This window comes from Symphalangus syndactylus, chromosome X (genome assembly GCF_028878055.3).
Source record: "Symphalangus syndactylus isolate Jambi chromosome X, NHGRI_mSymSyn1-v2.1_pri, whole genome shotgun sequence".
Classification (NCBI taxonomy): Eukaryota; Metazoa; Chordata; class Mammalia; order Primates; family Hylobatidae; genus Symphalangus; species Symphalangus syndactylus.
In genome coordinates this window covers 87,817,604-87,844,483 of record NC_072447.2, presented here as the reverse complement: position 1 = coordinate 87,844,483, position 26,880 = coordinate 87,817,604, and the positions used below count along the sequence as shown (strand labels likewise).

Genomic DNA, 26,880 nt, shown 5'->3' with positions numbered 1-26,880 from the left:
ACATTTCAAAATAGGTAAAAATGGATTTCAAATATTCTCACCACAAAGAAATGATAAGTATTTGAGATTTTACATTTGTTAATTAGTCTGATTTGATCATTTCACAATGGACATATGTATCAAACTATCACATTTTGCCTCATAAATATGTACAACTATAATTTAATTGAAAATAAAACTTTGAAAAAACCCTACAAATTGGCAAAATAATACCAAAGACGAATTTAACAAAATATTATAAGCCTTATTTAAGGAAGGACTCACATACTCTAGGTCGTAATAAAACTCTGAGAAAATCAAGTAATTTGAGCAGTTGCTTAGAGTTCATTTTACTGAAATGTTACAGTTTAAACACTGAGAGATTTCTTATAATTTCAATATAATATATAAATTTTATATTACATAAATATGTATATATTTTGTTTCAGACTTTAGAATGTTTTTTCATTATCTGATTTTCTCTTTAAATCCTTAATAAATAGGCAAAAATTGTAGCTCAGGAAGATAAATTGACTTAGCCAATGGCAGAAAACTAGCAATCGGAAAAGCTTTATGATACAGTTCTCTTGACTTCTAGTTCAGTGTTCTATTGCTTCTCTGTTTCTCTAACAAGTATGAGAAAACAGAACACTGGTGACTCCCACTCAAGAAAATTTGTTATGCAGTAATTCTTTTAAGCCAATATTATGAAAACTACACATCAAATGCCATGACCTGTGGTTTAAATTGGCAGCTGCTGATTTGGATATGGCAAAGAAATAATGCACTGAAGGAAAACACACAACAACACACCATCTAATCCAAGCATGTTCCCTTTCATCCCTTAAAATTTGACCTATTCTTTTTTCTCACCCCCGGGCCTTTGTTTAACTGCACTGTATATCCCACCCTCATGCTAAAATATCAAGTGTCTGTTACACTACATCTATTCCCTTAAAGTAAAACTAGAAGTCATTATTTCTGGCAAAATTTTTATTTCAAATATATATCAGTAATTTCTTAGATCCTTGGCACAATGCCCATATTACTTTTATGGCATTAATAGTTTGCATTGGATTCGAGTAATTTACATATATTCACATCTCCCAATGGACTATAAGCAGCAAGATAGTTTATTAATCATTCAGATAACCCTCAGCGATCAGTACAATTTTTGCATATATTATATGATTGATAAGTATTTTTTAATTTAATTTATTTTTATTTTTATTTTTGTGGGTATATAGGAAATGTATATATTTATGAGGTACATGAGATATTTTGATACAAGCATACAATGCATTATAATCACATAAGGGTAAATGAGGTATTCATTACTTCAAGAACTTATTCTTTCTTCATGTTAGAAAAAATCCAATTATATTTAGTTATTTTAAAATGTACAACAAATTATTTTTAGCTCCAGTCACCCTGTTGTCTTATCAAATACTAGATCTTATCCATTCTCTCTATTTTTGTACCCATTAACATGAAAAGTCATGTAACTCTATCTCTCCAGGATTTCTCCCTGGTAATTTAGTTCATTTGGTGAGGTCATATTTTCCTGGATAGCCTTGATGCTTGCAGATTATTACTGGTGTCTAGGCATTGAAGGTATTTGCTTTACTCATTGCAGTCTGGGCTTGTTTATGCTTGTCCTTCCTGGGAAGGATTTCCAGGTATTTGAAGGGAACTGGGTGTGACGATCTAAGTTTTTGATATCTTCACCCATGTATGCATTAAGGGGCATCACAGGCTCAGTAACTCTGTGGCTCTTGCAGACACACAGAGGTACTACCTTGGTAGTCTTGGATAAGATGTGCAAGAATTATCTGGATTACCAAGCAGAGACTCTTTTTTTCTTCTCTTACTTTCTTCCAGTAAAACAGAATCTCTCTCTGCCTGTGCTGAGCTGCCTGGAGCTAGAGGAGGAATGGCCACCACTCCTGAGACTGTGCTAGGTCACACCAAAAGCCAGCCCACCACTCGATCTCACCCAAGACCCATGTTAACTACTGCCTGGTTTGTATGTTTGCTCAAGGCTCTAGGGTTCTACAGTGAGGAGGTGGCAAGGCCAGCCAGCCTTGCATCCTTCCTTTTAGGGCAGCCAGTTCCCCCAGTCCCAGGTGGGTCCAGAGATGCCATACGGGAGCCAGGGCATGGAGCCAAAAGCCTGAGGAATCTACCTTGGTGCAGCTAAGCTGGCACTCCAGCCACAAAAGAAAGTCATTTCCACTGTTCTGTCCACTTTCCACAAGTAGAGGAGTCTCTGTCTATGGCTGCCACCACTCCAGGCCTATGGTGAGTACTGCCTGGATACCATTGATGTTCATTCAAAAACCGGGGGGTTTTCAGTCAACTTGTGATGAATGCTGCCAGGCCTGGGACTCTCCCTTCAAGGCAGTGGGCTTCCTCCCCTCTGGCCTAGGGTAGATCCAGAAATACCATCAAAGAGCCAAGGTTTGAAATCAGAAACTCAAAGAGCCCACTTGGCACTCTATGCCACAGTAGCCGAGCTGGTACCTATGCTGCAAGACTAAGTCCCCTTTACTCTTTCCTCTTTTTTCTCAAGCAGGAACAGACTCTCCTCATAGCCATCACAACTGGGAATATACTGGGTCATACCTGAAGCCGGCACATCTCTGAGTTTCATCCAAGGCCCATGGTGAGTACTACGCGAATACTATTGCTAATTGTTCAAGGCCTAAGGCCTCTTTAGTCAGCAGCTGATTAATCATGCCAATACTGGGTCTTTCCTTCCAGGCAGTGGGTTTCTTTCTGGCCCAGTGTGTCTAGAAATGGCATCCAGAAGCCAGGGACTAAAAGGAGGGCCTCAGGGCTCTGCCTGTTGCCCTATCCTACTGTGGCTGAGCCGGTATTCAAGTAGCAAGACAAGTCCTCTTTAGTCTCCCCTCTCCTCAAGTAGAAGGAAGGATTCTGTCATAGAGCTATAAGCTGCGGTGCCTAGGGTTGGGAGAAGGGTGGCACAAGCACTCCCTTGGTCTCCCTGGCTGGTGTCTTACTAGGTTGCATGCACCTCAAGTACACTGGCTTTGAGCTCAGCATAACACTAGAACTTGACCAGGAATTGCAATCTTTGTGGTCTAGACTGCCTTTCAAGTGTATTTAGAACACCAGAGCACATTAGCCTGCAGTAGCAAGCCTTGCCAGAACTCAGGTTCCAACGCAAACTATGACATTCCTTTTTGATTAGGGCTGGTCTAAATGCACTATGTATGGGTGCTGTCTAAATTCTGCCCTGTGTTGCTTTTCTCTGTGTCAGGGCTACCAGGGAATGGGGCCAAGGGTGGCATTAGCAATTTAAGACTGTCTTTCCTACCCTCTTCAGTGCCTCTTTTAGTAATATGAAGTTAAAATCAGGTACTGTGATCACTCACTTAATTTTGGGTTCATATATAGGTTCCTTTTTTGTGTGTGGATAGTTGTTAAATTTGGTGTTCCTATGGGGATAACGATTGTTGGAGGCTTCTATTCAGCTATCTTGCTCCATCTCCTACCAAACATTTGTTTTTTAAAATATCAGACTTGAGGAGATAAGATGGCTGACAAAATACAGTCAGAAAGCACTGCTCCCACTGAGAGAGCCCACATTATCAAGTAAATCACCATACTTTGAGCAGACCTTCAGAGAAAAAAACCACTGAGAATGAACAAAAAGGCAATGGTGAAGCCCAGGCTGAAGGGGGAAGCTGGGAACCCTGGGCAGCATACCCAAATGGCAGGGCTAGTTCCTGTCCCTGAGTAAACCTTGGGAAAATGGTGAGTGAGAGAACTGAGGGAAAGCTGGCTTTCACCATGGACCTCTGAGATCCTAGTCACAATGGACCCTGTGTCCCCCAGGGACACATGATCTGGCAGAGATAGGCCTTCAGATGGCATGGAGTAAGGGAGCTTTTGTGCACTGATAAGTTTCAGTGGAGAGTAGCCATAGACATACATACCCAGGGCTTCCTATCTACTTCCAAGAGGCACAGGGCCCAGCTGACCCTTGAGCCAGCAAGAGTGGAGCCAGCTTCCCTGTGGGACTGTGGCACATCTGTTCTGCAAGCCCTGCTGCTCACCAGCCCCTGTGAGGTTCCATGCCTAGCTGCCTTGCAGGAGTGGGTGCACAGCTCAGCTTCCACAGCACAGACTGAGTGCACTACTGTACCTGAGTGCTTTCTTGGTGACCCAGGAATAAATCAGAATACACCATAGCAGTATGAACTCAACCCAAGCTATGAGACATCCAGTACCCCCAGGGCTGCAGCAAAAAACTCAGGAGTATGGAGCCGAAATCTGTAGCCAGCACTCAGGCATCGGAGGAACGTCACCCTTATAGCACTGAGAGGGATGAGACACACTGGCTCCTGAACTGGGTGGGAGCAGGGCATACTTCCTTCCACATGGCCAGTCCAGTCCACAAAAAGTGTGGCATATTTCCCAGCCACAGCCTCTGCCCAAGGGGGACGTGCGGCCTTGAACACCTCATGAAAACAGCCCCATGTTTGGATATTAGCTTAGATACCAGCCATTACTCTTAAGTGCCATCTACTGGGTCATAGACTAAACTATAGCACCAGAAATTTATCCTACTAAAATATACACCTGTGAAAAACAAGCGTAAGTATTCACCCACACATATCAGAATATGTACAGAGCCCTTGCTCCCTGAAAGCATCCGGAAATGAAGCCAAATGACTATACTCAATTTGTGCTACCATTAAAGGAACATCAATCTTTCCAATTAAGAATCAGCGCAAGAACACTGGCAAGCCAACAAGCCAGAGTGTCCACTTACCTCAAAACGAGCCACTAGCTTCCCAGCAGTGGTTCTTAACCAGTCTAAAATGACTGAAATGACAGAGAATTCAGAATATGGAAACCAAGGAAGCTCATCGAGATTCAAGAAAAAATTGAAACCCAATCCAAGGAATCCAAAAAATCAAGTAAAATGATCCAAAATCTGAAAGATAAAATAGTCATTTTGAGAAAGAACTAAACTGAAATATTAGATCTAAAAAAGTCACTACAAGAATTTTATAATATAATCAGAAGTACTGACAGTGGAATAGACCAGGCTGAGGAAAGAATCTCAGAGCTCAAAGGCCAGTTCTTTGAATCAACTCAGTCAGACAAAAATGAAGAAAAAAAATTAATGAACAAATGGGTTAAGGTCAAGATGGCTGATTAGAAGCAGCTAATGTGCACTGTTCTCATGCAGAGGAGATAGGGTGGCCAGTAAACACTAGCTTTTCAATGGGATCATCCAGGAGGACACATTGGGATTCATCAAGGCAGTATCATGACTCACAGAGATCAGAGAGGATGAAGACCAGATAGCTGCCTACCCAGGAATGACATGGAGCCCAGGGAGGCTCCTAACCATGGGGAAATGCTGAGTGAGCAAGAGACCCAAGAGACTCACACTTCTGCCATAGACCTTTGCAATCCTGGAAACAGGAGATCTCCCCTGACCCCCTTTCCCTGGGACATCCAGACTAACATGGAAAACTGTGTAGAGTCTGGGAAAGGTAACCACTCAGGCCCACATAAAGTCCCAAGGGCCTTGGACTCTTAAGTATTCTGGCATCCGCTACCATAGCTTCTCTGACAAGGGAGGCCAGGCTTCTTGCACAGTCCAAGGATAGGCGCTGCATCCACAGTACTAAGAAGAAGACAGACTACAGGCCTTGTCTCTGCTACATAATGCCAGGCAAAGCCCACTGTCCTGAAACCCCAGCATAGCCACCACACCCTCATCAGAATACTTGAGCCAGTAGCAGCTCTGCATTTCTCTGGGACAGAACTCCCAGAAGTAACCAACTGGTCTGCCATTTTTGCCACTGCCACAACCCCACCCTTACTGCCTTCAAGCTAGGAAGAGAGTGAAGAACCCAAGAACTATCATGGGCCTCTAGCACACCACAGCTACATTATGAAAAAGTAGCCAGACTATTTTCCATGCGGGTTCCTGCCCCCGTCTACTCCTCAATGGGCACGACCTTCTGACATGGGCCCACAACATAGCAGCCCTGCATCGAGCTTATCACTTCAGTTAGTGGCACCTCTGCATTTCTATGGGAGGAAATTCCAGAGACAATCTACAGACTCTGCCATCGCCATTGCAGTGGTACAGCCCTTGCTGTCCTCGGGATGGGGAAGGAACAATGAGCCTGATGGCTTTGATTGCGCTGACAGCATGCCACAGCTCCCACACTGGAGGCCAGTCTCTCTTCTCTCTGAGCCTCTGAATCCCTGCTCTTCATTAGGCAGGTCCCCTGGCTTGGGTCAGCAGTGCAGATGCTCAGATCCTTCAGCTGAACATTTGCATTAGTAGTGGCTTCATGTCTCCCTGGGATGGAGTTCCCAGAGATAACTGACAGCCCCTCTGTCACTGATGCTGCAGCAGCATCCACCCTTTCTGCCTCCAGGCTGGGGAAGGGACAAAGATCCTGAGTTCTTTACTCAAAATCCATATGCCACAGCCATCCTATAGAGAAGAGGACAGACTGTCTTCCCCATAAGTCCACTACCCCACATTCTTTTCACCAGGCAGAGTTCCTCATCTTGGGCCAGCAATGCAGACACCCCACCCCAGGCTGATTATTCTAATTGGCAGCAGTTTTGCATTTCTCTGGCATTAAGCCAATGTGCACCCAACACTGGAGTACCCAGAGTCATAAAACAGGCTCTTAGAGATTTATGAAGAGACTTAAATAACCACACAATAATAGTGGGAGACTTCAACAGCCCACTGACAATATTGAATGATCATTGAGGAAGAATACTAAGAAAGATATTCTAGACCTGAACTTGATACTTGACAAAATGGATTCGACATCCATCTAAAGAACACTCTACCCAACAAAAACAGAATATATATTCTCTTCGGAGAGAGACAAGAGACAAGTGAAAGGGTCTCTGTCATTGCCACTGACACGGTCCCCAACCATGCAGCCCTTAAGACGGTAAGTGAATAAAAAGCCTGAGCCTGACCCAGGGCTGAAATGTGCAGCCTGGGAGTGCCAAGCCAAGATGTGTGGCCAGCACTTGAGAGGGAGAGGAGCCTACACACTCAGAGCACTGAGAGGGTGCAGGGATGCAAACATGAAGAAGTACAAAGAATCACATGGCTGAGTAAGAACTTATCTATCAGGAATTACACTTAAGTGCCAGCTACTAGGTAGCAGCTCAAACTTCAATAATGAAAATACTATGTTAAGACATCTTCCCTGTCAGACCAAGGGGAAGAATTCAGCCACAAATAAAGAGCCTACACAAAGCCTCAGCCCTCTGAAAACATCCAGAAATGAAGCCAACTGAGTATAATCAAATTACATCACAGTTAAAAGAACATCAGCCCACACAGATGAGAAACAACCAAGGCAAGAATTCTGGCAACTAAAAGCCAGTATGTATCCTTACCTCCAAATAACTGCACTAGATCCACAGCAATGCTTCTCAAACAGAATGAAATGGCAGATATCACAGACATAGAAGTCAGAACCTGGATGACAACAAAGATAATTGATATCCAGAAGTAAGTTGCAACCCATTCCAAAGAAATATAAAGAATCCAATAAAATGATTCAAGAGATGAAAAATGAAATGGTTATTTTAGGAAATAACCAGATTTGAGCTCATGAAACTGAAAAACACACTACAGTAATTTCATAACACAATTTATAGCACTAGCAACAGAATAGACCAACTAAGGAAATAATCTCAGAGTTAAAATACCACTTTTTTTGCATTAATTCAGTCAGAAAAAAACAGAGAAAATATAATTTGAAAAAAATGAACAAAATGTCTGAGAAATATTGGATTATGTAGAGACCAAATCTGTCACTCGTAGAGGTCCAAGAGAGAGAAGGCAGAGCAGAGAGAGAGAGAGCATGAAAGCAACTTGGAACAAATATTTGAGCATATTGTCCATAAAAATTTTTACAACCTCACTAGACAGGATGGCACTCAAATTCAGAAAATTTAGAGAAACCCTGGGAGATACTAAACAAGAAAACCACCCAAAATACACAAAGACCCATAGTCATCAGATTCTCCAATGTCAAACTGAAAGAGAAAACATTAAAGGCAGCTAGAGAGAAGGGGCAGGTCACCTACAAAGGGAGCCCCATCAGGATAACAGCAGACCTCAATCTCACAAGCCAGAAAAGATTGAGGGCCTATATTCAGCATGCCTAAAGCAAAGAAATTCCAACCAAGAATTTCATATCCAGTGAAACTAAGCTTTATAAACCAAGAAGAAATAAAGTTTTTTCACACAAGCAAGTGCTGAGGGAATTTAATAATGACAGATCTATCTTACAACAGTTCCTTAAGGGTGTGCTAAGTATGAAGAAAAAAAGACCATTACTGTCCACCCCTAAAAACACACTCAAGTACATAGACGATTGACACTATAAAGCAAATACACAAACAAGACCACATAACGATCAGCTAACAACATGAGGACAGCATCAAATCTGCAAATATTAATATTAACCTTGAATAAAAACAGGCTAACCACCTCTCTGAAAAGGCACAGAGTGGAACATTGCGTAAAGAAGCAAGACCCACCTGTACATGGTCTTTAAGATACCCATCTCACATGAAAGAACAACCATAGACCCAAAGTAAAGGAATGAGAAAAGATTTTATCAAGCAAACATAAAACATAAAAGTGCATAGGTTGCTATTCTAATTTGAGAGAAAACAAGCATTAAACCACAAGAATCAAAAAGGATAAAGAAATGCATTACCTAATGATAAAGGGTTCAATGCAACAAGGAGACGTAAATATTCTAACTATATATGCACCCAGCATAGGAGCACCCAGATTCATAAAACAAGTTTTTTGAGACCTATGAAGAGACTTAGTCATGCAATAACAGTGAGAGACTCTAACACCCCACTGACAGTATTAGACAGATGATTGATACAGAAAACTAACAAAATGATGTGAGACTTAAGGTTGACACTTAACCAAATGGACCTAATAGACATCTACAGAAATCTCCAGCCCAGAGCAACAGAATATACATTATTCTCATCTGCACATAGCACAGACTCTAAAATCAAACTCACACTCAACCATCAAGCAGTTTTTTTTAACTTTTACTTCAAGTTCAGGGTTACAAGTGTAGGTTTGTTACATAGGTAAACTTGTGTCATGGGGGTTTGTAGTATAGATTACTTTATAACCCAGGTATTAAGCCTAGTACCCATTAGTATTTTTTTAATTCTCTTTCTCCTCCAAACCTCCTCCCTCCAAAAGGCAGCAGAGTGTGTTGTTCCCCTCTATGTCCATGTGTTCTCATTATTTAGCTCCCACTTACAAGTGAGAACATGCAGTATTTGGTGTTCTGTTCCTGTGCTAGCTTACTAAGAATAATAGCCACCAGCTCCATCTATGTCCCTGCAAAGGACATGATATCATTCTTTTCACAAAGCAATTTTCTACAAATTAAAGAAATGAAATCATACAAACCACACTCTCAGACCAAAATCATACAAACCACACTCTCAGCTCAATAAAAAAAGAAATAAATACCAAGATCTCTCAAAATCATACAATTAAACGGAAATCAAACTGTTCCTAAATGACTTTTGGGTAAACAATAAAATTAAGGCAGAAATCTAAAAATTCTGTAAAACAGATGATAAAAAACATAAAACATTCCAGAATATATGGGACACACTTAAAACACTGTTAAAAATAAAGTTTAAAGTACTAAATGCCCACATACGAAATTTACAAATACCTCAAATTAACAATCTAACATCACACCTAAAGGAGTTGGAAAAACAAGAGCAATCTAACCTCAAAGCAAGCAGGATAAATGAAAAAACTAAAATCGGAGCTAAACTGAACAAAATTGAGATGTGGTACAACAGATCAACAAAACCAAAAATTGTGGTTTTACTGAAAAAAAAGATTGCTAGAATTCTAGCAACACAAATAAAGAGAAAAAAAGAGAATATCCAAATAAACACAATCAGAAATGAAATAGGGGACATTACTACTGACCCCACAGAAATACAAAATACACTCAGAGACTATTATGAACACCTTTATGCTAATTAGTAAACCTAGAAGAAATGTATGAATTTCTGTGAACACAAAACCTCCCAATAATGAAGCAGGAAGATATTGAAACCATGAACACACCACTAATTAGTTTTGAAATTGAATCTGCAATAAAAAATCTTACCAACCAGAAAAGGCGATGGACCAGACAGATTCACAGCCAAACTCTACCAGACAAATAAAGACCTGGCACCAACCCTGTTGAAACTATTCCAAAAAATTGAGAAGGAGGGAATCTTCCCTGACTCATTCTATGAGGCCAGCATCATTCTGATACCAAAAAACTGGCAGAGTCATAGTGAAAGAAAAATTCAGGTCAATATCCTTGATAAAAATGTATGCAAAAGTCCTCAAGAAAATACAAGCAAACTGAATCCAACAACACATCAAAAAGCTAATGCACCATGATCAAGTAGGCCTTATCTCTGCAGTGTAAGGTTGTTTGGACACACCCAAATCAATAAATGTGATTCATCACAGAAACACAACTTAAAAAAAAAGCAACATGATAATCTCAATATATTAGGTTAGAAAAGGCTTTCCATAAAATTCAACATCCGTTCATATTAAAAATGGAAAATCCTAGGCATTGAAGGTACATACCTCAAAACAATAGGAGCAATCTATAAAAAACCCACAGCGAACATTATACTGAATGGATGAAAGCTGTAAGCATTCCCTTGGAGAAGTGAAACAAGACAAAAGTCCCCACTCTCACCATTCCTCTTAAACATAGTACTGATGGCCTTAGCCAGAGCAATCAGGCAAGAGAAAGAAAGCAAAAGCATCCAAGTAGAAAGAGAAAAAGTTGAACTGTCTCTCATAGCATATAATTCTATATCTAGAAAACTCCATAGTCTTTTCCCAAAGACTCCTAGATCTGATAAACAACTTCAGCAAAGTTTCAATATACAAAATGCATGTAAAAAGTCAGGCCGGTCATGGTGGCTCATGCCTGTAATCCCAGCACTTTGGGAGGCCAAGGCAGGTGGATCACCTGACGTTTGGAGTTTGAGACCAGCCTGACCAACATGGAGAAACCCTGTCTCTACTAAAAATACAAAATTAGCCGGGCGTGGTGGTGCATGCCTGTAATCCCAGCTACTCGAGAGGTTGAGGCAGGAGAATCACTTGAACCTAGGAGGAGGAGGTTGCGGTGAGCCGAGATCACCCCATTGCACTCCAGCCTGGTCAACAAGAGGGAAACTCCATCTCAAAACAAAACAAAGTCAGTAGCGTTTCTATACACCAATGATGTCCAAGCTCAGAGCCAAATCAAGAATGCAATCCCATTCACAATAGACACAAAAAGAATAAAATGCCTAGAAATACAGTTAAATTGAGGTGTGAAAGATCTCTTAAAAATGACAAAGCAACACTGCTGAAAGAAATCAGAAATGACACACACAATTGGAAAAATATTTCAAGCTCATTGATAGGAAAAATCAATGTTGTAAAAGTGATCATACAGCCAAAAGCAATTTACAGATTCAATGCTTCTCCTGTCAAACTACCAATAACGTTATTCACAGAATTAGAAAAAAAATTCTAAAATTTATTTGAAACCCAAAAAGAGCCCAAATAGCCAAAGCAATCCTAAGCAAATAGAACAAAGCTGGAGGTATCACACTACCCAGCTTCAAACTATACTACAAGAATACGGTAACTAAAACAACTTACTACTGATAAAAAACAGGGGTGGGGGAGGGGGGAGGGATAGCATTAGGAGATATACCTAATGCTAAATGACGAGTTAATGGGTGCAGCACACCAACATGGCACATGGATACATATGTAACAAACCTGTACATTGCACACATGTACCCTAAAACTTAAAGTATAATAATAATAATAAAAACAGACACATAGAATTATGGAACAGGTTAGAGAACTCAGAAATTAAGCCACACACCTATAACCGTCTGATCTTTAACAAAGTTGACAATAACAAGCAATGGGAAAATGAATCCCTATTCAATAAATGGTGATGGAATAACTGGCTAGCCATATACAAAAGATTGAAACTGGACCCTTACATTTCATCATATACAAAATCAACTCAAGATGGATTAAAGACTTAAATGTAAAACCTAAAACTATAAAAACCCTAGAGGAAAACCTAAGAAAGACCACTCTGGATATCAGCCCTGGCAAAGACCTCATGACAAAGACTACAAAAGCAATTGCAACAAAAATCAAAATTGAGAAGACATAATTAAAGAGCTTCTGCAAAGCAAAAGAAATTATAAACAGGGTAAAAAGACAACCTACAGAATTTGAGAATACATTTGCAAGTTATATATCTGAAAAACATCTAATATCCAGAACCTATAAGTAACTTAAGCAAATCAACAGGCCAAAAAAAAAAAAAAAAAAAAGAAAGAAAAAAGAAAAATTACTAATGCGTCAAGGACATGAACAGACATTTCCCAAAGAAGACATTCACGTAGCCAACAAGCCTATAAAATAATATGCAACATCACTAATCACAAAACCACAAAAATATATCGCCTCACACCAGTCAGTATAGCTATTATTAAGATGTCAAAAAATAACAAATGATAGTAAGGTTACAGATAAAAAGGAATATTTATACACTGCTGGCGGGAATGTAAATTACTTCAGCCACTGTGAAAAATAGATTTCTCAGAGAACTTAAAACTGAACTACCATTAGACCCAGCAATTCCACTGCTAGCTACATACCCAAAGAAATATAAATCATTCTACTAAAGACACATACACATATATGTTCATCACAGCACTATTCGTAACAGCAAAGACATGGAATCAACCTAGATGCTTATCAACCGTGGACTGAATAAAGAAAAGGTGGTACATATACACAATGGAATACTACAGATTCATAAAAAAGAATGAAATTGTGTCATTTGCAGCAACAGTGGAGCTGGAAGCCATTCATCTAAGCAAATTAACACAAAAACAGAAAACCAAATACTGCATGTTCTCACTTATAAGTGGGAGCTAAACACTGAATTTACATGGACTCAAAGGGAACAATAGACACTGGGGCCTACTTGATGGTTGATGGTGGAAAAAGGGTGAGGATTGAGAAACTACCTATGAGGTACTATGCTGATCACCTGGGTGACAATATTTTCTGTACACCAAAACCCCATGACATGCAATTTACCCATGTAACAAACCTGCTCATGGACCAGTTAAATCTAAAACAGTAGTTGCAATGAAATAAAAAAATAAACAAAACCTCTGAGATGTATGAGATTACATAAAGAGACCAAATCTATGACTCATCAGCATTTCTGAGGGAGGAAAGAAAATCACCAACTTGGAAAATGTTTGAGGACATAGTTCATGAATATTTTTCTAATCTTCATAGAGTTTGACATGCAAATCCAACTAATAGGGAGAACCCTGGCTAGACACTATGTAGGATGACCATCCACAAAGCACGTAATCATCAGCTTCATGAAAGAGAATGCAAAGAAACAAACAAAAGTCTTAAAGGCAGCTAGAGAAAGGGCCAGGTCACATAAAAAGGTAGTGCCACCAGGCTAGGAGCAAACCTTTCAGCAGAAGCCTTACAAGCCAGAAGAGATTAAAAATCAATTTTCAGTGTCCTTAAGGAAAATAAATTCCAACTAAGAGTTTCATATCCTGCCAAACTAATTTTCATAAGTAAGGGAGAAATAAAGCTCTTTTCACACAAGCAAATGCTGGGGGAATATGTTTCAACTAGACCAGCCTTACAAGAGGTTCTTAAGAGAGTGCTAAACAGGGAACAAAAATAATGACACCTGCTACCACAAAAGCACGCTTGAGCACATAGCTCACAGGCACTATAAAGTAACTATGCAATCAAGTCTACATAACAATCAGCTAACAACATGATGACAGGATTAAAATCACACATATCAATACTAACCTTAAATGTAAATGGGCTGAATGCTCTGCTTGAAAAACATAGAGTGGCAGGCTGGAAAAAAAGAAAAGACCCAACCATCTGTTATTTTCAAGAGACCCATCTCACTTTTAATGACACCCACAGGCTAAAAGTAAAAGGATGGAAAAAGATCTACCATGCAAATGGAAAAAAAAGAGCAGAAGTTGTTATTATATAAGATAAAGTAGGCTTTAAACCAATAAAAATTAATACAGATAAAGCAGAGCATTACATAATAATAAAAGGTACAATCTAACAAGAAGCCCTAACTGCCCTGAATATATAAACATTCAACATTGGAGCATCCAGATTTACAAAACAACTTCTCGGCCTACAAAAGGAATTAAAGAACCACATTAATAGTGGGAGACTTCAACACCCCACTGATAGCATTAAACAGATCATTGAGGCAAAAGAAATTCTAGATTTAAACTCAACACTCGACCAATTGGACCGAATAGACATCTACAGAACGCTCTATCAAACAACCAAAAAATATACATTCCTCTCAACTGCATATGGAACTTATTCTAAAATTGACCACATGCTCAGTCATAAAGTTTTTTTAAACTCAATAAGTTCCAAAAAAGTGAAATCATACCACGCATATCCTCAGACCACAATGCAATTAAAATAGAGATCAATGTCAAGAAGATATACCAAAACTACAGACATACATGGAAATTAAACAACTTGTTCCAGAGTAACTCCTTGGTGAACTTCAAATTAAGGTAGAAATAAAAAAAAATATATGTGACAATAATGAAAACGTGATCATAAGTTACCTAAATCTTGAGGATACAGTGAAAGCAGGGTTAATTTGAAAGTTTATAGCTATAAATACCTTCATCAAGAAGTTAGAAAGATCTCAAATTAACAAGCTACCCTTGCACCTAAAGAAACAGAAATAAAAGAACAAGTCAACCTCAAAGCTAGCAGAGGAAAAGAAATAACTATAATTAGAGAACTGAATGCTATTGAGATGAAAAAAAACCCTACGAAAGACCAATGAAACCAAGAGTGGGTTCTTTAAAACATGAATAAGATTGATGATATATGTCTAGCTAGATTAGCAAAGAAAAAAGAGAGAAGACTCAAAAAGTACAATCAGAAATGACAAAAATGACAGGACAACTAATCCCACAGATATACAAAAGATCCTTCTGGAAAACTATTAACAAACTTGTGCATAGTAATTAGAAAATCCGTGAGAAAGGGATAAATACCTGAAACACAGTCTCTCCAGACTGAATCAGAAGATACTGAAACACTGAATAGACAAATATTGAGCTCTGAAGTTGAATCAGTAATAATAAAAACCTACCAACGCAAAGAAGCCCTGGAACAGATGGATTCACAGCAAAATTCTAACAGGCATACAAAGAAAAACTGGTCCAAATCCTACTGAAACTATTCCAAGAAATGGATGAGGAGGAACTCCTCCCAAACTCCTATGAAGCCAGCATCAGCTTAACATCAAAATCTGGCAGAGACGCAATAAATAAAGAAAACTTCAGACCAATATCTCTTGTGTACATACGCAAAAATACACAACATAATACTAGTAAATTGAATCCAGAACTACATTAAAAAGCTAATTTCCCATGATCTAGTAGGTTTTATTCCTGAGATCCAAGGTTGGTTCAGTATATGCAAGTCAAAATGTGATTCACCACATAAACAAAATTAAAATGAAAAAAAGATCATCTCAGTAGATGCAGAAAAAGCTTTTGATAAAATCCAACATCGCTTCATAATTAAAAATTTCAACAGACTAGGAAACAAAGGAACATACCTCAAAATAATAAGAGCCATCTATGGCAATCCTATAGCCAACATCATACTGAATGGGCAAAAGCTGGAAACATTCCCCTGGAAAACTGAAACAAGGGAAGGATTTTCATTCTCACCCCTCCCATTCAACATAGTAACTGGAAGTCCTAAACAGGGCAATCAAGCTAGAAAAGTAAATAATAGGCATCCAAATTAGAAAGAAAGTCAAACTCTCTGTCTTCACTGAGGATACAATTCTATACTTAGAAAACCTAAAGACTCTGCCAAAAGGCTACTAGAACTGATAAATGATTTTAGCAAGACATCGAGATACATATCAATGTCATATAAATCAGTAGCATTTCTGTAAACCAATAATGTCCAGGCTGAGAGTCAAATTAACAACACAGTCACATTTACAATAGCCATAGACCAAATGAAATACATAAAAGTACAGCTAGCCAAGGAGGTAAATAATTTCTACAAGGAGAACTACAAAACACTACTGAACAAAATCAGAGATGACACAAATAAATGAAAAAACATTCCACTGCTCATGCATTGGAAGAATCAATATCATTAAAACGGCAAAGTAATCTACAGATCATATTCAATTCCTATCAAACTACCAATGACAATTTTCACAGAATTAGAAAAACCTATTTGAAAATTCATATGGAACCAAAAGAAGAGCCCAAATAATAAGCAAAAAGAAGAAACCCAGAGGCATCACATAACCTGACTTGAAACTATGCTATAAGGTGATACTGATACGAAAGCAGACACAGAGATCAATGGAACAAAAAAAAATCTCAGGAATGAAGCTGCACATCTACAACCATCTGATCTTCAACAAGACCAACAAAAACAAGCAATGGGGAAAAAACTCCCTCATCAATAGATGTTGCTGGGATAACTGGCTAGCCATATGTGGAAGAATGAAACTAGATGCCTGCCTTTCATCATGTACAAAATCAAACTCAAATTGAATTAAAAATTTAAATGTAAGACATCAAACCATAAAAATCCTAGAAGAAAACCTAGAAAATACCTTTCTCAATATAGGCTTAGGCAAAGAATTTATGGCCAAGTTCCCAAAACCAATTTCAATAAAAATAAAAAATGAAGCAAGACCTAATTAAATAAAAGAGCTTCTGCACAGCAAAAGAAACAATTAACAGAGTAAACAGACAGGATACAGAACCGGAGAAAATATTCACAAACTATTACACACCTAACAAAAGTCTAATATGTAGGATCTACAATAAACTTCAAGAACTCAACAAAGAAAAATCAAATCACCCCATCAAACAATGAGCAGAGGACATGAACCCTTTTCAAAAGAAGACACATATGTGGCCAACAAATATATGAAAAATGCTTATTATCACTAACCCTTAGAGAAATGCAAATCAAAACCAGTGAAATACTACCTCACACTAGTCGGAATGGCTATTAATAAAAAGTCAAAAAACAACAGTTGCTGGTGAGGCTGCAGAGAAAAGGGAATGCTTATACACTGCCTGTGGGAATGTAAATTAGTTTAGCCACTGTGGAAAGTAGTTTGATATTTCTCAAAGATCTTAAAACAGAGCCACCATTAAACCCATTAAACCATTACTGGGTGATAGGGTTTGGATTGTGTCCCCGCCCAAATCTCATGTCGAATTGTGAAACCAAATGTTGGAGGAGGAGCCTCGTGGGAGGTGATTGAATCATGGGGATGGATTTCCCCCTTGCTGTTCTAGTGACAGTGAGTTCTCACAAGACCTGGTTGTTTAAAAGTTTGTGACACCTTCCCATTCACTCTTTTCCTCCTTCTCCAGCCATGTAAGAAGTGCCTGCTTCCCCTTCACCTTCTGCCATAACTGTAATTTTCTTGAGGCCTTCCCAGCCATGCTTCCTGTACAACCTGTGGAAGTGTAATACAATTAAACCTCTTTCCTATAAATTACCCAGACTCAGATAGTTCTTTATAGCAATGTGAGAATGAAGTAATAGACTGGGTATATACCCAAAGGAATATAGATCATTATACCAACAAGATATATGCACTCATATGTTCATTGCAGTGCTATTCACAATAGCAAAGACATGGTATCAGCCTAGGTGCCCATCAACGGTGGACTGGATAAATAAAGTATAGTACATATACCTTGTGGAATAGTACACAGTCCCAAAAATGAATGAGATCATGTCCTTTGAAGCAGCATGGATGGAGCTGGAGGACATTAGCCTAAGCGAATTAACACAGGAACAGAAAAACAAATACTGCATGCTTTTTTTTACTATAAGTGGGAGCTAAACATTGAGAAAGTATACACATAAACATGGTGGGGTGAAAATGCTACAGACTGCTAGAGGAGGGAGAAAGGGAGGGAAGCATAGGTTTAAAAACTACCTATTGGAGCACACGCGGCTACCGAGCTGCAGGAGGCAGCGGGCGCGAGACTGGGAATGTGCAGGGCTCCCACCTCGCTCTACAAGCCCGGGCCGCGGCCCCCGCCGCCTCCCGGCGCTCCGTGCCCGCCCCCCGAGGCCGGCGGTTGCTCCCACCTGGGGCCGTTGCTGCTCGTGCAGTGAGTGCCGCCCAGCCATTTTCCACGCCGCTCCGTCAGCCGCGCCGGGCCGCGCGCGCACCGGAAGGCGCGTTGGCGTCTTGCGGGCTCCGGGCCGGGTGGGCCGAGTCCTGGCCTCCACAAGCCGCATGGCGCGCATGGGGAGCCTCCGTTGATGCCGCCGCGCCGCCCTCCGAGGCTGCGTCCCCGGAAGCCCGGCTCCCCGAGCGCTCCGGCCCGGCCCGGCGCCCCGGACCTGAGTGCGTCCCCTGGAGGCGCCCGGGCTGGCCCAGGCGGCGGTAGCAGAGGAGACACCGGACTGGGCGCCCGCGCTCTGCCCCAGCCCCGAGGCGCGGTCGCCGGAGCCGCCTGCCAACTGCCTTCAGGACTTCGACACGCTGGTCACCGTGGATTTATAAACCTAAACGTTTGCTGGTGGACCTAGGACTCCGCATATCCAGACAGGATCCTCCGCTGATTGGGATGCACGATGACGTCAGAACACGTGGATAATGTGGAAAGCAGCTAGAAGCCATTTGTGTCAAGGTAACATCTGAAGAAACAAAAGGTCAGGAACGGCCAATGTCCCTACTGGCCACAGTCCAGCCCCAATCTGCAAGACAGAGCCAGCCGCCCCGGAGGAATTCCCGCCTGGTGGGACTCCACGTCACCAGCCCCCAGCTGCTCAGGGTACGGCCCCTCGTGAGAACCGAGCCACAGTCATGTTTCCTACATCAGCCTCCTGCTCAGGGGTTTGTAGAGAGACCACTGCCAGCCCTCTAGGTGGTCCCTGCAAAGAGAGTCCCAGCCCCCAAGGCTCCAAATGGACAGGGCACCACGTTGACCCCTTTGGCGGCCTCCAGTTCGCCGACTGTAACATGTTTCATCCAGTTCGGGACGTTTATTTATTTCCAACTTGCATACAAAACATACTGAGAAACTAAAACCATCGTTAAAAGCGAAGACACGTTGAGACGGGTATCTCGACCTGCCAAGTATAAAGCTAAAGACAAGTTCATAAAAAGGGATGATTTGGCCGACGGTCATCTGCCAGATTCTGATGATTATTCAGAACTCAGTGTGGAAGATCAGAGGGAGAGGCAGGCGCTCTTTGACTTATCAAGCTGCTCCCTGAGGCCCAAAAGCTTTAAGTGTCAGATTTGTAAAAAGTCCTATATAGGGAAGTGGGGACTGGCCCAGCATTTTAAACTTAATCCAGGCCATGGCCAGCTGGACCCTGAGATGGTGCTGAGAATGCCAATGGGAACACCCTCCGGGGGTGCACAGAGGAAAGGACGCTCAGCCTAACCTCCCCAGGGCTGTCCATGCCAGCAGCTCCGCGTGAGGGAGGGGCCTGCTCCTGCTTGGCGAGAGAGTCAGCATGCGGTGGCCTGCAGGTAATGTTTGCATCTGGGTGTCGTTTTCGGCCATTCTAACACTGTTATAAAGAAATACCTGAGACCAGGTATTTTATAAAGAAAAGAGATTTAGTTGGCTCACAGTTCCACAGGCTGTACAGGAAGCATGGTGCTGGCATCTGCTCGGCTTCTGGGAATGCTTCAGAATCAGTCACTGTGAAGGCAGAGTGGGAGCAGGCACGTCACATGGCCACAGCAGGGACAAGGGGCCGGGGGAGGTGCCACACATTTTTTTTCTTTTTTGTTTTGAGACAGAGTCTTGCTCTGTCGCCCAGGCTGGAGTGCAGTGGCGCGATCTCGGCTCACTGCAAGCTCCGCCTCCTGGTTTCACGCCATTCTCCTGCCTCAGCCTCCCGAGCTGGGACTGCAGGCGCCCGCCACCACGCCTGGCAGTTTTTTGTATTTTTAGTAGATACGGGGTTTCACCGTGTTAGCCAGGATGGTCTCGATCTCCTGACCTCATGATCCACCCGCCTCGGCCTTCCAAAGTGCTGGGATTACAGGCGTGAGCCACTGCGCCCGGCCGGTGCCACACACTTTTAAACAACCAGCTATCATGAGAACAGCACCAAGGGGATGGTGCTAAACCAATGAGAGATTGGGTGGGGACAGATTCAAACCATGTCAGTCCTTATTCCTGCCTCTGCCTGCCCATCATCCTTAAGTTGACCTTTACAATGTCTGATGGGGACTCAGGCGAAGGCTCAGGCAGGACCAGAATCATTCTAGTGGAGGATCTGGGACCCCCATGTTTGCACTGCTGCCGAACAGGCTGGAAGATGCGTGTCTGTGTGTCGGCATGATTTAGTGAGCAAATCTGATGGGAACGCAGCCGTTTCTTTAGGTTTGGTCAGTAAAACCAATGGCAGTGCACTCTTGGCTGACGCTGTCATTACAGAGGGTGATGTTGAGAAAGGCAGTCCCTGGGGGTGCTTCTGGTATGTCAATAGCCCCTGGCTGCTTAGTGTGTCCTCTCCCTCCTGCCCCTTCTGAAACTCCCGATAAAGCAGGTGTGAGTTGCTGTAAGTTTGCATTATCACATCAAAATTTTTTTTCCAAAATACTTTATTGTAGTAAAATATACATAGCATAACATTTACCATCTTAGCCATATGTAAGTGTGTGGTTCAGGGGCACTAAATACATTCACGATGTTGTACAGCCATCACCCCCACACATCTCCAGAACTCTTTTCATCTTGTGCAACTAAAACTCTGAGCTTCAAGTTGGGGTAAGTGGGGGAGAAAAAAAAAAACAAACTAAAACTGTCCCCATAAACAGCAACTCTCCATTCCCTTTTTCCCCAACCCTAGCAGCCACTATTCTACTTTCTGTCTCTATAATTTTGACTACGCTACTTTCTTCACAGAAGTGGAATCACAGAATATTTGTCTTTCTGTGACTGGCTTATTTCACTTAGCACAGTATCCTCAAGGTTCATGTTGTAGAAAGTGTCTGAATGTCCTTTAAGGTGGAGTAAAATTTCAGTGTGCATACCAAAAATAAATAAATAAATAAATAAATAAATAAAAACTACCTATTGGGTACTATGCTTACCACCTGGGTCAAATATACCCTTGTAACAATCTTACATATGTACTTTCTGAATCTAAAATAAAAGCTGAAATTAAAAAAAAATCTCAGACGTATTCCTCTGAGGTCACATTAAAATAATTTTTAAAATATTTTATTATTAGCTTAATATCCTTCTTATGGGCCTCAATAGTTTTGTTAAGGACAGAAGACACTTACCACATATCCCCATAACATATATGTCATCCATAAGAATTCAGAAAATAGTCTTGACAAGCAGAATGGCTTACTAGATTCTTTGGGCCATAGAATGTGCTGCATAAAGATCAATTTCTTGATTTTGCAATTATTTTCAATTATTTTCCTGTAAATTCCCTGTGAATTAACACGGCTACAGGTGCTATTTTTACTTGGCTATTCATCAACCTCTTTCTACTCAATCATCCAGATCATTTTCTTCGACATATTTCTTCAAAAGTGAGAACGCTTCAAAGTGAAACTATTGGTGTGTGAGTTAGAAAACAATTTATTCCAATGGAGGAAAAGTGTCTTACAATCTGAAAAACACATTAAATGCCTGGATAGAAGCATCCTATGATACAAAATATTTTATTTGTCAGTTATCAGTATTATAGAGCTAAACACATAAAAAGAAAAAACATACTCACTATAAAACTAATACTGCCTATTGAGTCTAAATTCTTAAACTTCACATAACCTCTCTACTTTTAAGTTATTTCTATTATTTTGCACCTCTGTGAGAATTTACTAAAACTCCAAATCTCAATTATGCCATTCAACCTTTTATACAATAAAGGTGATTTTTTTTCACTTCAAAATCCAAGGTTTAGACATCAACTAAAGATGAGATGTAAATTAAAAATATACAGCTTTGAACATCAGTACAAGTATTTGTGTTGTAGAATTACAGTAGTAGTATATGCAATCATATAATATAAATACATATTTTATGTTGCAAACTGCTCACATAAAGCAGCCAGATGTGCTATCTTACACAGAAATTGACTTTAATGGATCCTATTGTACAACTTAGGTTTATTTAAAGAAAAGCAACTCAGAGAGTATCTTATTAAATAAATACAGTTAATTTGTAACCCCTTTGATATTATGTGCAGTGAAACATTATACTTAAATGAAAGTAAAAATGTTTACATTAGTAAGGTGTACTCCATTAAAAGGAAAATTCATCCTCAATGGCAAAAAAAAAAAAATGAAGTCTGTATAAAATCAAATGTGGATATTTCTAATGGACTGGAAGAATGTAAATATAAATCACCAGAGAAAGAGTGACAGGAATACAGACTAGAAAGGATAAAGATGGAATCAAGATGAGAACATTGCTTTGGCACCCTTTTTTTTATTCAGAGGTTTCACGTCTCTCCTAATATTAAAAACAAGGTGAATCCTTTCTTTGTTATTATCAATATGGAAGGCAATTAATTTATATATTTTACTTTACATAATTTTCCATTTTCATGACTTACAAATTTAACATATATTTTTATCTACCTATATTTTAAATATAGATGTAGCTTTAGAAATGCTGAGGTTTGGATACATATAGTTGTCATGATTCTGTAAAGACAGTTACAGAAATCTATCTACTGAAGAGAAAATGGAGCTGAGCAAAATATGAAATGTTCCATCAAAACAACATACAGAAATGAAGTAAAGGAGATAAAGTTTCTATCATCCGATTTTGTTTTTTAATGATTATGATACTTATTTTGAAAGTATCTGACTGATGTTTAAACACAGATGATTAAAATTAATATTACAATAAATATAGAAAAAAATGGCCAAGCCTCAGAGAGAAAACTTACCTTTGAGGTATTCCAAAATTTTAGTCACCATTTTTAGAGCAAATTTTATCTAGGAACAGTAAACTCAACCATCTCCAGTTATGTACAGATTCCCTTGGCGATAATTTTCACTGCCCTGATTTTTTAAAGTTCTACATTTTCTCTAAGTTTATAATTTACATATTTAAATACTTCCTCCGCCTTCATAGACTAATGAGAATAATTGTCTCTATATTGTTGTACTATTCTCCCAAATTAAATAATTTTTTCTCAAGATGTTCTCAATTCTGCCAACAATGTCTCTTGGGTTTTATTTTATAAACATTTAATTATTTTGATTATCACATTTGGTTTCCATTATTGGATTATATTTTAACTGTGAAGATTAAAGGGTTTACAAGTGTTATAAAGTCTCAACAAATGGTGAGTAGAATAAAAAATCTTATTTTGGGACTAGGTGGGATGTCTTTATATTTGGTACTTTCCTATTGTGTGTGAAAATTGTATTCAGCTCTTAATTTTTAAAATAATATAGCCCATATGTAAAATTAGACTTATTAATTTTTATAGTTCATCTTGCAATATAATATCACTCATTATTATAACCGCATTCCTGTTACACATCCAATACCCAGCAGAGTGCCAAGTATATAATAGACTGGGTAAATATTTTTTGAATGAATAAATTACTGGCAGTTTCATGAGACAGCAACAAGTTGCAATATTTGGCACTTTACAATTTTTCGTCTTGATCTATGTTATCTTCATTCACCTATTCCACACTGCTAGCCTTCAGAGAAGTAATGTAACATTCTGATGTGGAGTGATTGTGTTTCACATGAGAAGGAGCTATGGAATCACCTAGTGGGAAGTGGAGAAAAGTTAAAAACAATCAAGATTATCAGAATTATTTAGAATAAGAGCATAACTGAAAGAAAACAATGGAGAAAAGTTTTGAGTTATATTTGGTTATCCAAAAACCTCAGACACTGTTATCTAATTTTATCCATGTGTACATAAATAGAGTCAGGAAAATTAAGAATGGGAAAATAAATTTAAGTTAAAAATCAAATTACAAATTCAAAGAAAAGCCCACACCAACCCTGTGCATCAATAGAAGAAGAATTTTTTCTCTCTATTCAGCCATACTTCACAGACATCCACCTGCACCTCTTCCCTTCCTCTAGAATGGTACATAGTAGAGATAATGAGAAAATGATTAGAAGGTAATTTGGGATCCAAAGAGAACAATCACATTTGTCATGAAATGAAATTCAGAGTATTGAAAAATGCTTTTTAAATAGACAGGCGATAACAATCCAGAAAAAAAAAAAGTTAGTGTATCTGGGCTTTTTAATGTCAGTGCTTTTTGTAAGAACCAAAATACACTATTCTTAGGGAATTGCTAATTGCTTTGCTGAAATTCCTTGGCAACCAGGAAAAGCTGCGTATTAGAAAACCATCATCTACCATACTGTGGACACTCATTGATTCTTTCTTTCACAACTTAATGTGATGTGGATAATAAGCTATTGTATGCTTATATATAATAAGAGAAGGTCCTGACTGCCTAAATTAGATTATAACCCCTTCCCTTTTTAAGGATATAAAAGAAACAACACACCCTTGATCTGCCACCCATTGCATCTCCATTAATTTCTCCAGAGATTGTAAATTATTTACAGCCCAGAATTCAAGTGAAAGTCTTGTCATTCTATACGTAAAACTTCCAAAATTTTTCTTTCAAATGTTAGACATGGAAGAGCTTCTGCAAAGCATTAGAACATCTTATTCTGTATTTTTGTTGCTGTCAGGGTCCTTTGGTCCTTTTCAATCTCAAAATAATAACCAGGAGAGAATACTTTTCAGATAATATGTGAAGGGGGAGAAATTAAAAAATCAGCTGACAAGGTAATACCTCCTGAGTCTCCTCATACAGAGTTTGAGGAGGACAAGATAATGTGTCACAATTTGCTTTTTCCCTCTCTATTATTTCTTGAATAGTTTGAAAAGAAAAAGAACACTGAATATAACAAATCATTTGTTGTCAAATTCACCCATGAGTCTGAGATTTCTAATATAAAAGCAACAGATCTACAGCTGTTTAAGTGACCACATAGCAAGAAAGAAAGATAAAAGCAGGCCGGGCGCAGTGGCTCATGCCTGTAATCCCAGCACTTTGGGAGGCCAAGGAGGGCAGATCACAAGGTCAAGAGTTCGAGATCATTCTGGCTAACACAGTGAAACCCCGTCTCTACTAAAAATACAAAAATTAGCTGGGCATGGTGGTGGGCGCCTGTAGTCCCAGCTGCTGGGGAGGCTGAGGCAGGAGAATGGCATGAACCCAGGAGGCCGAGCTTGCAGTGAGCTGAGATCACGCCACTGCACTCCAGCCGGGGCGACAGAGCGAGACTCCATCTCAAAAAAAAAAAAAAAAAAAAAAGATGAAAGTAATCCAAAGAAAAAACCATCTGATTGAACAAGGTAAAATATCTATCAACCTATGCACTTTGTTATGTTTTCTCAGTTTGGGAAGAAACAATATAAGTATAAACACAATCAAGAGGAAAAAAAAGGTTCTCTAGAATTGTACAAAAACCATCACAATATCAGAGAACACAAATCTATCCTATATCTCAGACTTCTCTCAAACATAAAGGAAATGGCAAACTCTGCATCTTTGAGGAAGTGATTAATGTTACAGGGAACAGAGAAGGATTTTCAATTTATTCCTAACTCCTTCATAATAATGAAGCCAGGTTCACATAATTTCTATGTCACTATTTTAGGCAAGTCATATTTCATTAACTATATTACCTACACTTTGAAAGGTAAACATATCTAAAGCAAAGGCTACTGATAAAAATATAATTCATAAACCAGGCAAAATAATATATACATTGTCAGCACATTTACTGTTGAAATATAAATATTATAAGTAACTTAATTTGTTTCCTTTCACCCATGTTCATAGAAATGTTAAAAAAATGACATAAAATGTCAGTCTCCTTTATACAAAAAGGCACTCTAATGAGGCATCTTCAGTACTGTTAGTTTTGCACTGATTTATTTAAAACTTCCTACCCAATTTGCCTTGTAACCAATGGCCTACAACAATATTTTTAGTTATATGATTGAAAACCTAACAGTTAAATATAAGCACATTTTACCTTTTTATGTTTTTGGAGTCACTATGGCGTGAGACAGCTGACCATATTTCAGGATATAGTTTTATTTTATTTTTCAAATATTTTTTATTCTAATTTTTGTAGGTACATAGTAGGTGTATGTATTTATGGGGTACATGGGATGATTTGATACAGACATACAATGCATAAAAATCACATCATGTAAAATGGGGTACCCATCCCTTCAACCATTTATCCTTTTTGTGACAAACAGTCCAATTATACCCTTTTCGTTATTTTTAAACGTACAATTAAATTGTTCATGACTATAGTCACCCATTTGTGCTATCAAATATTAGATCTCTATTTTTTTCTATTTTTGGTACCATTAAGCATCCCCGTGCTCCCCCCCGCACAGTCCTCCACCTTCCCACCACCCTTCCCAGCCTCTGGTGGCCATCCTTCTACTCTATCTCCATGAGTTCAATTATTTTGACTTTTTAATTCCACAAACAAGTGAGAACATGTGATGTTTGCGGTCTCTGCCTGGCTTATTTCACTTAGCCCATAATGACCTCAAGTTCTATTAATGTTGTAGCAAATGACAGGATATCATTCTTTTTTTATGGCTGAACCGTACTCTATTTTGTATAA

The 26,880-nt window shown here is 39.4% G+C and overlaps 1 protein-coding gene across 1 annotated transcript; it reads left to right on the top strand.

Moving 5' to 3' along the window:
* Window positions 1–6,933: 6,933 nt before the first annotated feature.
* LOC129475347 (uncharacterized) lies at window positions 6,934–21,259 on the top strand. Its single transcript, XM_063634586.1, is given in 7 exon segments — window positions 6,934–6,950; window positions 7,427–7,522; window positions 10,201–10,405; window positions 13,083–13,156; window positions 18,177–18,592; window positions 18,595–18,733; window positions 18,840–21,259. Coding segments are annotated over 7 exon segments (1,215 nt in total). The 3' UTR covers window positions 19,108–21,259.
* Window positions 21,260–26,880: the final 5,621 nt, after the last annotated feature.